The 13,771-nt window shown below is 45.9% G+C and overlaps 1 protein-coding gene across 1 annotated transcript in view; it reads right to left on the bottom strand.

The window, feature by feature from the left end:
• Positions 1–13,771, bottom strand: part of SNTA1 (syntrophin alpha 1) — a 101,944-nt gene that overhangs the window by 11,385 nt on the left and 76,788 nt on the right. Inside the window, exons 3-5 of the mRNA XM_082271841.1 lie at positions 12,525–12,726; positions 10,445–10,631; positions 8,324–8,454 (exon numbers count right to left, since the gene is read on the bottom strand). Of these exons, the coding sequence (XP_082127967.1) occupies positions 8,324–8,454; positions 10,445–10,631; positions 12,525–12,726 (520 nt within the window). The remainder of the gene's footprint in view (positions 1–8,323; positions 8,455–10,444; positions 10,632–12,524; positions 12,727–13,771) is intronic.

Below are 13,771 nucleotides of genomic sequence, written 5' to 3'. Positions count from 1 at the left end.
ATGCTGAAGCCGCCGCTGACAGCTCAGCGTGGGACCGGATCGGGTGTAGAAAAGGTAAGTACAGCGATTTTTTTGCTTCACAGGGTTAGACAGAATAATCTTAGAATGTGGCAAAGAGCTGGTTTAACGTTAGTTAGTTCGTTTTTGACTGGACTTATCCTTTAAAAAGTGTTGCGTACATTTTTTATGTCTTTTCTGAGTACTGTACTTCAAAACTGAATTTTTGCTCTGCTATGTAATGTGAAAGTGGATGAAAATGTATCTTTTTCCGTAAAATAAAAAAAAAGATTTATACTTACCTGCTTTGTACAATGGTAATGCACAGAGCTACCCCTTACCCTTTCTGGGGTTCCCCACCAGCAGTCTCTGCTCCTCCTCTCCTTGCTAAGGGGGCACACGTGCCGTTGCGCTCCTGAGCCGTGCTGTGTGCATCCATAGACACACAGCGTCGCTAGGCCCCTGCTCCCTCCTCACAGGGTTTTACTGACATCAATGGCTCCCGCTGCTCTCAATCTGTCCTGTGAGAATAGAGAGATGGGCACAGCTGTGGACTGAGAGAGGGCTCAGGTAAGTGTTAGGGAGGGGGAGAAAAGAACCGGAAGTGGGACACTTTTTACCTTATTGCAGGGGGCATACAATAAAGTGGTAGTAAACCCTTCCATATACCTAGTGAAGTGACTGGCCACAGAGATGAAACAAACCCTCCTACATAAGTTGTGCTTGTTTATCTACAGCCGTCTTTACCCTACATTCATTCAAAGTGCAGAATTTACACAGGATTTCTCAGCTCTGGAAAGCAGGGGGCAGAGAGCTGGAGTGACATCAGTGAGGAGAGCTGATTGGAGGGAAGGGACACACCCCCTTCACACAGGAACATAGCGGAGACAGTCAGCTCCCTCCCCTGTCACCATTTTTCTCTTGGTGTCAGGAAAACTGGTCAGAACTTATGCTGATAGCAGGGGAACAAGGCAGCGGACAGAAATTACACTTAGGGCTCTTGATTGAGACAAGTACAAACTACAGAGAGAAATGCTTTGTTCATATTTCATGTTTACAACCACTTTAAGTAGAAAAATGTCTCAACTTGATAACCACTTTAACCTCTTGCTGCCCGTGTAATGCATATGTGCGGCAGCAAGGACAGTGGGCTTTATTGCCCACGGAACTCTCCCAGCACTGTGGCCGAGCTGTCAAGGACAGCTCTCAGTCTCTACTATTGATCAAGAGCTGGCGAGACAGGTATGGATCACCTGACCACTGCGATAGCCAATCACAGTGGACATGTGATTGACCAGTCCCCCCCCCCCCGCCCATTGGGCATAGACCCTGTTAAAGGGATGCCGGGGCTAGATGAAAAGGGGTTAAAGAGGGGCCTGGGGAGGTAATGTTTAATAGTCAACCCTGTCTGTACTATGCTGGCAGATCTCATTATCATTTATAAAAATGTATCTGAATATGATCTTGTCCAGAAAAAAAGGGTTAAGCCCCTTTCACACATACAGACCGTTTGTGTTTTTCATCCATCTGTTGATGGATGAAAAATGGACATCAATGCATTCCTATGGAAAAACGGATGATCATTCATTTACATCCGTTTTTATCCGCTTCCGTCAATATCCGTTTATTTGAACGGATGAAAGCCCTATTTTTCTTCCGTTAAAAAAAACGGATCGGATGAAAAACGGATGTAAAGGCTTCTTTCACACGGCCGCTCCGTGTGAAAGGTCCGCTGCGGGACTTTTTTTTTTTTTTTTCCACGGAGCGGATGACATTTCTGTCATCCGCTCCGTGTGCCCGCATATCATCCCATCCGTTTGCGGATGATATGCGGACATAATGTAAGTATATGGCATTGCGGATGTCAGCGGATGACACCGCTGACATCCGATTTTCCTTCCTTTCCATTTTTTACACGGATTAAAAAATAGGGTTCTGTTCCATTCGAAAAAACGGAACAGAACTGAAAGGAGGAAAATCGGATGTCAGCGGATGGTATTCCGCTGACATCCGCAATGCCATTCACTTACATTATGCCCGCAAATCATCCGCAAACGGATGGGATGATTTGCGGACACACGGAGCGGCCGCATGAAAGGATCCAAACGGACAAACGGTCAGTTTTTCATCTGTTTTTGCATTGGTAGTGGATGTAAAAAAAACTGACGAAAAACTGACCAAAAACAGATACATTTGATGTGACTTAACTGATGAAATGAACGGTCCGTATGTGTGAAAGGGGCCTAAAAGATCCCAAGATCTGGGTTCTGCATCAAATATTAATGAAAGAAAACCCAGTCTGTCCCCACTTTGTCCCTCAAATTTCCCTTTGAAATTGTTCAGGGCAACTTTCAGTTTTTCCAAAGACTCGCCCCAAAAAAACTAGAAAGGTAAGAAATAAAATAAATAAATAAAACACTTACAGCTGCATTAGGTGAATGGAAACCCATAACAAACATATAGTGGGGTTTACAAATTTGACTTCCAGTTGTTACCCTATTTGCCTGCTGGAAACAAAAACAACACCTCCAATACTTTCAGGTATGGGGGCGATTATAACTCTCTCTCCTGCCTTCCCACAATGCACCACAAGGGGCCTAAGCTGTCAGTCATCACGAATGAGCAATGGGGGTGGGGGGGGGGGTCCAGCTTTGCATAGGCGGATCCAAAGCAGCAATTCTTTTGTAGGAGAATGGAGTGGTGGGCAATCAGATGGAAGGTATGTGCACCTTAACCTACCTACCCACCCTAAAGTGACCCTGAATGGGCACTTTTATAATACCCAGTTTTACTAATTCAGTGGCACAACAGGAACAATTCCTTAAACTTAGGAATATTCAGTGTCAGACGTCACCAATATGCAATCATGACAGGGACTCTTTATTCACTAGTACAATTTATATAGAAATGTGTCAACCCTCCTGCGCTGTGGCTTAAAACTCAAAAAGGTGTAAATATTCAATGAATAAATATCTATAAGTAAATGACACTAAACTATTGTGAATAAACTGCAGCTGCTCTATTAAAGTAAACCCTTAAAGCGGTAGTATACTCCGCTTTTTAACTTTTACCTACAGGTAAACCTATAATAAGGCCTATAATAAGGCTTACCTGTAGGTAAAATTAATATCTTCTAAGCCTGCACGGTTTAGGAGATATTCACCCTGCATGCAGCCGCTGACACCAGCGGCGCATGCGCTCTGAAGGTCCGGCGTATCTTGCCGACTCCTTGCTGGAAAGTGAACTCCTGCGCACATGCGTGGGAGTGACGTCATCGCGGCTCCGGCCACTCACAGCGCTGGAGCCGCCAAACCCGGAAGAGACGCCAAGGGAAGATGTCAGCTGCCTCAGCGGGGTCCGGGCGACCATGCCGGGGCTTCGTTCTAAGGTGAGTATTTCATAATGTGCTAGTATCCGATACTAGCACATTATACCATTCTCCTGCAGGGTTTGTTTTTTTTGTTTTTTGTTTTTTTGAGGATACAACCACTTTAATGTGAACCCTTAAAGTGGTTGTAAAGGCAGAAGGTTTTTTATCTTAATGTATTCTATGCATTAGGATAAAAAGTCTTCTGTTTGTAGCAGCCTCCCTAATACTTACCTGAGCCCCACCTCTATCTAGAGATGTCCACAAGTCTGGGACTCTCCCTCCTGATTGGTTGATACACAGCTGCTGCGCCATTGGCTCCTGGGGCTGTCAATCAAAGTCAGTTAGCCAATCAGGAGAGAGAGGGGACTAGGCCGAATGGCAGCTCCATGGCTGCCCCCATAGAAAGCTGCTTGCTGTGGTGGCACTCAACAGGAGGGAGGGACTAAGAGGACCTAAGTAAACCATGTTTGTTAATTATTTTTATTTTTTTAAACGAGACTTTACAATCACTTTAAACAAATATACCTCAAATTATACAGCGCTAATAATTAAAGCCTTTCGCTGCCAGAGCTGTTTTTTGCACATTTAAAAAAATAATAATTTTAAACCTGAAGATTGCATAAAATCCCCCTAAAATTATATATTTTCTGAAAGCAGACACCCTCAGGCACATATATGGCCCGCCAGGTCAATTCATGTGGCCCTCACACCTCTCCTGCAGCTGTGGCACCCCCCTCATCCCCACCTCTATGTTGTCTTGGCAGTTGGCAGCAGTGAGGAGGACATAACTCCTCCACCAGATCCTGCACTTCTCAGTCCAGCCATGGTAAGACTTGTCTCTGCTCCCCTCCTGTCTCAGCAATCAGCAGCAGAGAAGAGGCCAGAACCCGTCCTACAGTTCCTGCACCTCTCTGTGCAGCTGTGGTGCCCCCTCGTCTCTGCCTCCTTTGGTCTCAGCATTCACCAGAATCTGGCAGCTGACTCCAGCCCTCCTCTGGTCCTGCTGCAGACCTTGTACTTTCTGCTTTCTACCTCCGACCCTAGTTTCTTCTCAGCAGGAGCACAAAGTAAGGGGGGTGCACTGTGATGTAAGGGAGGGTGTGGGACTCTTGACATCCGATGGTAGGGGGGCTATTGACATCCGATGGTAGGGGGACTCTTGACATCCGATGTTAGGGGGGGCTCTTGACATCCGATGGTAGGGGGGGCTCTTGACATCCGATGGTAGGGGGGGCTCTTGACATCCGATGGTAGGGGGGGCTCTTGACATCCGATAGTAGGGGGGGCTCTTGACATCCGATGGTAGGGGGGGCTCTTGACATCCGATGGTAGGGGGGGCTCTTGACATCCGATGGTAGGGGGGGCTCTTGACATCCGATGGTAGGGGGGGCTCTTGACATCCGATGGTAGGGGGGGCTCTTGACATCCGATGGTAAGGGGGCTCTTGACATCCGATGGTAGGGGGGCTCTTGACATCCGATGGTAAGGGGGCTCTTGACATCCGATGGTAGGGGGGCTCTTGACATCCGATGGTAGGGGGGCTCTTGACATCCGATGGTAAGGGGGCTCTTGACATCTGATGGTAAGGGGGCTCTTGACATCTGATGGTAAGGGGGCTCTTGACATCTGATGTAAAGAAGGGTGGGATGCTCTCCTTATAATTGTTATGAGAAAAATACAATTCTATGCCAGTTGAAATGCAGAGTCGCACACTGCTGGTATCATCCACAAGAAACATCCATGGCAGGACCTTCTTCTATTTGAGCAGTCTTCAAGAAAATTTCTTGTGGGTGATACAAGCGGTGTGTGACTCTCTTTTTCAGACGTGCATCGTCTGCTATAGCACCCTCTGTGGGCTCTGTGTCTGCCTGCCTGCACCCGCCCTTCACAGCTTAAGTCTCAAGTTATTTACTAAAAACAGTAATAATCGAATGTTGAGGCAAATATTTAATATGATCACCATGTATAAATACATAAGGGGTCCATATAGTAAACTTGGCGTTGAGTTGTTCAATTTAATCACTTCCATACAGGGCAGTTACACCCCCTTCCAGCCCAGGCCAATTTTCAGCTTTTAGCGCTGTTGCATTTTGAATGACAATTGGGCGGTCATGCTACACTGTACCTAAACCAAATTTATGTCATTTTTTCCCCACAAACGGAGCTTTCTTTTGGTGGTATTTGATCACTGCAAGGTTTTTTATTTTTTGCCAAACAAATAAAAAATGTATAAAGTTTGAAAAAGAAAAAAAGTTTTTTGTTTATGTTATAAAATGTTGTAAATAAATACGTTTTTTCCTGCACTGACGAGCACTGATGAGGCCGCACTGGCAGGCACTGATGAGGAGGCACTGGTGGGGTGGCACTAATATGCAGCACTGATAGGCGGCATTGATATGCAGAACTGATGGGCAATGATAGGTGGCACTGATATGCAGCATTGATGGGCACTGATAGGTGGCACTGATAGGCGACACTGATGGGCACTGGTGGGCAGCACTGACAGATGGCAATGACAGATGGCAACGATGGGCAGCACTGATGAGGGGGTCACCAACAGGCTCCCTGAGCACTGATTGGCATCCCTGGTGGCCAAGGGTGGGCAATCCCTGATGGCTCTAGTGGCATCCCTCAAGGGTCTGCACTGGTAATCAACGCCCTGTCAGGAGAGCCGCTGATCGTCTCTCCTCTACTCTCGCATGTCAGGCGCGAACTGAGGAAAGGCGATCAACGGCACTTCCTATTTACTATGTGACCAGCTGTGATTGGACACAGCTGATCACATGGTAAAGAGCCTACGTCATAGGCTCTTTACCAGGATCGGAGATGCGGTGTGTCACTCTGACACACTGCACCACCGATCGCCACTCTGCCTATCCCGCTGGACGTCATATGACGCCCGGCCAGGATGGGACAACCACTTTGCGGCCGTCATTTTACTATATGACGGTTGGGAAGTGGTTAAGGTCAACACAGAGGACAAGGGGGCACTCTTTACGTCTAGAGGAAAACAGATTTTGTCTCCAAATACAGAAAGGTTTCTTCACAGTAAGAGCTGTGAAAATGTGGAATAGACTCCCTCCAGAGGTGGTTCTGGTTAGCTCACTAGATTGCTTTAAAAAAGGCCTGGATTCTTTCCTGGGTGTACGTAATATAAATGGGTACTAATATTTATAGGTAAAGTTGATCCAGGGAATATCCGATTGCCTCTCGGGGGATGAGGAAGGATTTTTTTTCCCCTGCTGTACCAAATTGGATCATGCTTTGCTGGGGTTTTTTCCTTCCTCTGGATCAACTGCGGGTATAGGAATGTGTATATGGGATTGTATGGTTGGGTTTTCTTTACTGGTTTTTTTTTTTTTTTTTTTATTAGTCGAGCCAGATGGACTTTTTTCAACCTGACTAACTGTAACTTTGTAACTATATTTAATATGATACATTTATATATTCTTGCAGATACAACCAGCCCTTTGAGGGCAACCATAATGCTGATGCGGCCTGTGATTGAATAGTTTTGACACCCCCTGACCTAGAGTGGTAGTTCCAATTTTTTTATGTTACACGATATTACAGCAAAGGTCTAAGAAATGCAAAATTTCAGTAAAAAATACAGTAAAGTTAATTTTAGGGCACACAAACGCAACACTTTAAAAGCCCCATATAGGTCATCAATTTAGCGTTACATGGGAACTCTGGAGCTAGAATTTTTACTCTCACTCTTTCGTCCACGCAATATGCAATGTGTCTCGCAATCACCTTTTAGTGCGTAGGCGCCCCCGACATGTCTGTTTACATTCGTGTGTGTGTGTGAATGTGGGGGCCTCAAAATTTTTTATTTTAGGATTTTAGGATTTTTTGTGCTTGGGTGTGACTTACATTTTTTACAATTTAAAAAAAAAATTCTCACATAGGGGACAAAATGTCTCCATGCCTATCCATATAATGGAATTAATAAGTGGAAGGTGGAGAAGTACTACCCTGAATGAGAAGCAAGTGTAATTCCCATCCGTTTTGAGCCTGCACAAGCTGTATTTGCCTATTCCATAACAAGATAGGAATGCACTTTTTGTAAGTACATTTCCTAAGTGCGGTGAAGGAAGGACTTTAAGCCGGCTGACGGTTTGAATAAATCAACTTAGTTACAATCAGCCTGCCCATACATGGCTCGAATCTTGGCCGGTTCCTGCTGAACCGGCCGAGATTTGAACCATGTGTGGGCAGGCTGATTGTAGCCAAGTTGATTGATTGATCAACTTGGATACAACCAGCATGCTGGATTTTTCTACATACGGTTACTGCCAGCGACAATAGCCACCAGCGGTAACATTGCACTCTGCCTGCCAGGAATGCTCCTGCGCCCCCTGCTGGCAGAATACAATAGTGCAGTCTGAGGCTTTACCCCAACAACACTGACTGTGTTGATTGAGTGATTTTCTTTCCCTTAACCTGAGGCCTGGTTCACATATGTGCGGCCATGGATCACAGCATGGGGTCCAGTTGCGTCCCTCTTCACTGGTTCGTGTGCCATTCAGGTCCGCATTTTTACCTGAATTCGCACCTGAACCAGACCCAAAGACACACAGGACCCTTCTGCAATCTGGACCGCAGCCACCCCGGACCTGTGTGACACACTCAAAGAAAAACCTGCATCCAGTTCACATATATGTGAACCCAGCCTGAAGAAAATTGCATAATCTATGTCCAGCATTAGGAAGAATTTTATGGTGGTGAAAATTTTAGGACGATATGCCACTGGACTATACACATACATCTTGATGAAGGCGTGTTTATATGGATTTTTGATTGTGACCTTGTCATGTTTGGAGGCCTTTTGTATCACTTTTTGATCACTTATTTTTTGGGAGTAATTATGATGTGTTTGCTTTAATTATCCGTGCTTTATAATTTGAGATATAATAATTTAGATAGATTTGTATCACATAGCTTACCCCTTACCTGGTGGCAATGAGCGGGTGGCAGGCGGCTGGTTTACTGAACCCCTCTCTGGTGTGTGGGAGGCTGTTGTACAATAGGAAATCTTTTTCTGTAAGAATAGCCAGTAGGTTCCGCTGTCCCTCTGGCGTCAGCTAAAGGCCAGGAAAAGGAGAAACAATCCAATCAATATTGATTATTAGCCAAAGATATAGAACAAAGCACTTACAGAAAGTGTACCTATATTTTTTTCTTCTTTTATATAGAGTAGGAAATGGATGAAAGTCGCTGGATTTTTTGCCATTTATGTCCCATTAGGGAGATTTACCTTCACCCAGGGCAGTAGATAATTTTTTCCCTTGGGGGGGGGTTCAGCCTTGAGTACCCAGAGAACAATAATTATCACTCCTGCCACGCTGTGACAAATTATGGTATGTAAGTATATACAGTATATACAGCGCCCCCAGCAGGCACATCTGTTAGTGAAGCAAATAGTAAACACGGCTTCAATGTAAGCTGGGCCCTGGCTGTCAGCCTCGTGGATGAGACAGGTGGTCTTCCCAGTGGCAGTGCGGCTCACGCAGCTGATAGGCTACACTAGCCTAGCTGCTGTGAAAATGACCAATGCGGGGGGGGGTTGGACCCCCCTGACCCCCCTCTTATCTACGCACCTGCCTTTACCTGATAATGTTGATATTACAATCTTTTTACAATTATTATCAGTAGAAATGCTATTGTTCAGCATCATTAACTTTTATATTATTCCATATTTTTATGCCTGTGTTGTGACAGCCTCTTCTTTGTCTCTATCCAGCATTTATATGACAGGGTAGAAATAACGCTTTACTTAAAGTGACATTAAAGGATCATTTTGTTTTTTTAAATAACAAACATGTTATACTTATCTGATCTGTGTAATGGTTTTGAACAGGGCAGCCCCGATCCTCCTCTTCCCGGGTCCCCCACTGGCGCTCCTGGCTCTTCCCCTTCAGCCAGTGCCCCTAATAGCAAGCTGCTTGCTATGGGGCCTTAGCTCTATGCATACATTAAAGACACAGAGCCATGGCTTGGGCCTGTCCCCTGCTCTCTCCTCATTGGCTTACTGGCTGTGATTGACAGTAGCAGGAGCCAATGTCTCAGCCAATGGGGAATGAGAGACCCAGCAGAAGCTTAGCTCTCGTGCACATTGCAGGATTATGCCAAAATAATTCAGACTGCAATACTTCACAGCTGTTCTCCACAGTACTTCCTCAGCGCCAGGGCCAGCATAAGGTTGCTTAGGCAGTTGCCTTAAGATCCCAGTATGGGGGGGAGGGGGGACCACGGAGCACAGAGACCGGGCTCGCACTGAGTTTTCCAGGTCTCCTACGAACAATCAGGAACTGGGTAGTCCTGGTTCCTGATCACTGTGATTGCTTCTGATTGGCTATCACAGTGATCAGTCACTGTGCAGTCCACCCGTGTTTTTTTTTTTTTTCCCCTCTGAATGGAGAGAAAGATACATTGCATCTTTTTCTAATTGCCAGAGGAGAAATATGTAAACAAAAAGTGTGTAAAAAATACAAATAAAAATCTAAAAAATAAAGAAAACAATAGTTAGACCAAGGCTTGATCTAGGGGGCATGTCAAGGATAGTGTTCGGTTCAAGGTAAGGGTCCAAGGTCAAGGTAAGGTAAAATAAATGCAAAATGCACACCATTGTTTTTGTTGCACCAGCCCTGCCTTCCCCACATGATGTCCTCATTCTTCCACGTTGAATAGTACCCAGCATTACTCAACCTGGAAGACTGAGCTCACACCATCATGGCCTCTGATGGGGCATTAAATAGCATCCTTTATTCACAGGGTACTAGTGCCACTCTCTGTATCAGCGGGGACTGCCCAGCTTAAAGAATACGAAAGACCTCGGAAAAGGTAAGTACACAAAGAGCATAAATTACAACCAGTGGCGGGAAGGCGGGGACTATCTGCTAGGGATTAGCACAGAGCCTGGAATTGGGCTTTGGCATGTTAAAGTTTATATGACATTTTAGTGATTGGGTTTAGATTGAATTTAATTGCTTCAGAAAGCAGACTGTGGGAGGCTGTAGAAGCTGTGATCATGTCATGCACATACAGTCCTCCTTTCAGGAGGACATCTTGTACCTGTTCAGTCAGCCAGCCCATGTGTTTGACCTCCTTGCCCAGGATCTGTTTAATATCCTCGCGGACTCTTGGTATTAGAGCGTTGACATTACTGTGAATGGCACTGAACCATGACTGGGCTGTCCCTGCATCCTTTGCTCGAAGGAAAAGAACATCTCTACCATCTGCAGAACAAATCTCAAGATATCTACAGGAAAAAAACACAGAAAATGTTAAACGTGCTGACATTCCAAGAATTCATGAGACATTTGAATGGGACATATGCTTGATAGAGAAGTCAACTCAATGATTGAACCATGGACTGTTTTAAGATATTTGGGCCAGTGGTACGTATGTAATGTACACTAATATTTTTGCACTCTGAGCTTATCATGGAGAAGACCAGAATACGTTGTTGTATTGTGCGCAATATCAAAAGATTCTCGTGGCCTCCAAATATCTCTATAGCATCCTGCATGCATGTGTTGTGAACACTAATGTCTGTATGTGAAGGTTCTCATTTAACCAAGTCCTGGTATAGCTAGTAGTAGTAAGTCACATTCAGTTAGGATGTGGTGGGGTTACATTCAAATGAGTCTATGGTGGGGTCACATTTACCTGGGTCTCTGGAAGGTCACGTTCAACTGAGTATATGGTAGGTCACATTTAACTGGGTCTTTGGTGGGGTTACATTTAACTGGGTCTATGGTAGGTCATATTCAACTGGATCTATAGTGAGGTCACATATAAATCTGTCTAATGTGGAGTCGTAATCAACTAAATCTATGGTGGGATCACATTCAGCTGGGCCTATGTTGGGGTTCCATTCAACTGGGTTTATGGTGACGTCACATTCATCTGTAATGTTGAAGACGTTTCACAGCTTTCTTAAGTATCTACTTACAGGAGTGATGAAAAAACTTCAAGTTTACAGAAGACGTTCAGCTGAATGCTGCCACCTACTAATAGGTAACTCCACTGCCTCTTAAGCACACAATTTGACCCCACTATAGACCCAACCGAATTTAACCCCACTACAGACCCAGTTGAATTAGAGCCCATCAAAGGCCCAGCTTATTGTGACCCCACCATAAACCCAGCTGAATGGGAGCCCACCATAGACCCAACTGAATGTGACCCCACCATAGGCCCAACTGAATGTGACCGCACCATAGGTCCAACTGAATGTGACCCCACCATAGGCCCAACTGAATGTGACCAAACCATAGGCCCAACTGAATGTGACCCCACCACTGACCTAACTGAATGTGACTCCACCACAGACCCAGCTGAATGGGACCTCACCACAGACCCAGTTAAATGTGACTCCACCATAGACCAATTTCAACCCAACTCCACCACAGATCACAGTTGTACTGGGACCTCACTATAGACCCAGCTGAATGTGATCTCACCATAAACCAAGCTGAATGTGACCCCACCATAGGCCCAACTGAATGTGACCCCACCACTGACCTAACTGAATGTGACTCCACCACAGACCCAGCTGAATGGGACCTCACCACAGACCCAGTTAAATGTGACCCCACCATAGACCCTACTGAATGTGACCCCACCATAGACCCAACTGAATGTGACCCCATCATTGGCCTAACCGAATGTGACCCCACCACAGACCCAGCTGAATGGAACCTCACCACAGACCCAGTTGAATGTGACTCCACCATAGACCCATTTCAACGCAACTCCACCACAGATCCAGTTGTATGGGACCTCACTATAGACCCAGCTGAATGTGATCCCACCATAAACCCACCTGAATGTGACCCCACCATAGACCCAACTGAATGTGAGTACTGCCATAGGCCCCATCCCCGCATAGAACCCAAATGCATGTGACCCCAGCATAGACCCAGTTGAATGTGACCCCACCATAGACCCATTCCAATGTAACCCCACCACAGAACCAGTTAAATGAGATCCCATCAAAGGCCTAGCTGAATAAGACCCCAACCAAAGCATCTCCCACCACCCATGATCTGATTGCATAACATATATAGGCACAGACATTCTTGTTAGAAATACTTATGGTATTAGCATGTTAGTTTGCGTACTTATGTGGGGCATCTCCACTTTATACCTGGGCTCTGGATCAGCAGGCAAGAAGGTGCGGGACACAAAACACATCTTTAGCGGAATACTCTTTCCATCCTTTATATCCCGGGGGGGCAGAGCAGGGGAGCCCCTCTTCTGTGGAAGGACAGGTGGTGTATTATCCCAGCTCCCTGGGCCACCGGTAATGGGGCCTTTGAAAAAGGGGGATATCTCCTTCATGTACTTTACTGGGGAGAGAACACAGCACAGGCAGGACAATTACACATACTGTACATATTTGTGTAATACACAACAGCATAGTAATAAAACCATTAGTATATGGCGAGAATTGCAGCTAAGCAAATATTGTCCTTATTTATCTGTTTGTGAAATAGGAACTGTCTGCATTGCCACGAATACTTTTGGACCTGTACTTCTGGCCATGACTCAATTTACTTAAGTTTGTGTGCTACTTATTCTGAGTCTAATGCAGTTATTTCACATGCAGCTCTGAAACGTGATCATGAGTCTTCCACCATATAGGGGCAATTCCCTGGTCCTCCACCATATGAGGGCACTTCCCTAGTCCTCCACCATATAGATGCAATTCCCTGGTCCTCCACCATATGAGGGCACTTCTCTGGTCCTCCACCATATAGGTGCAATTCCCTGGTCCTCCACCATATGAGGGCACTTCCCTAGTCCTCCACCATATAGGTGCAATTGCCTGGTCCTCCACCATATGAGGGCACTTCCCCAGTCCTTCACCATATGGGTGCAATTCCCTGGTCCTCCACCATATGAGGGCACTTCCCCAGTCCTCCACCATATAGGTGCAATTCCCTGGTCCTCCACCATATGAGGGCACTTCCCCAGACCTCCACCATATAGGTGCAATTCCCTGGTCCTCCACCATATGAGGGCACTTCCCTAGTCCTCCACCATATAGGTGCAATTCCCTGGTCCTCCACCATATGAGGGCACTTCCCAGTCCTCCACCATATAGGGGCAATTCCCTGGTCCTCCACCATATGAGGGCACTTCCCAGTCCTCCACCATATAGGGGCAATTCCCTGGTCCTCCACCATATGAGGGCATTTCCCTGGTCCTCCACCATAAGAGGGCACTTCCCTGGTTCTCCACCATATAGGTGCAATTGCCTGGTCCGCCACCATATGAGGGCACCTCCCTGGTCCTCCACCAGATAGGTGCAACTCTTTGGTTTTCAACATATGGGGGTGATTCCCTGGTCTTCACCATATAGGGGCAATTCCTTGGTCTTCATCATATAGG

This window comes from Pelophylax lessonae (genome assembly GCF_965119305.1).
Source record: "Pelophylax lessonae genome assembly, chromosome: 11".
In the NCBI taxonomy this organism is placed as follows: domain Eukaryota; kingdom Metazoa; phylum Chordata; class Amphibia; order Anura; family Ranidae; genus Pelophylax; species Pelophylax lessonae.
Note: the sequence above shows the minus strand (reverse complement) of the source record. Positions and strands in the feature narration are given on the sequence as shown.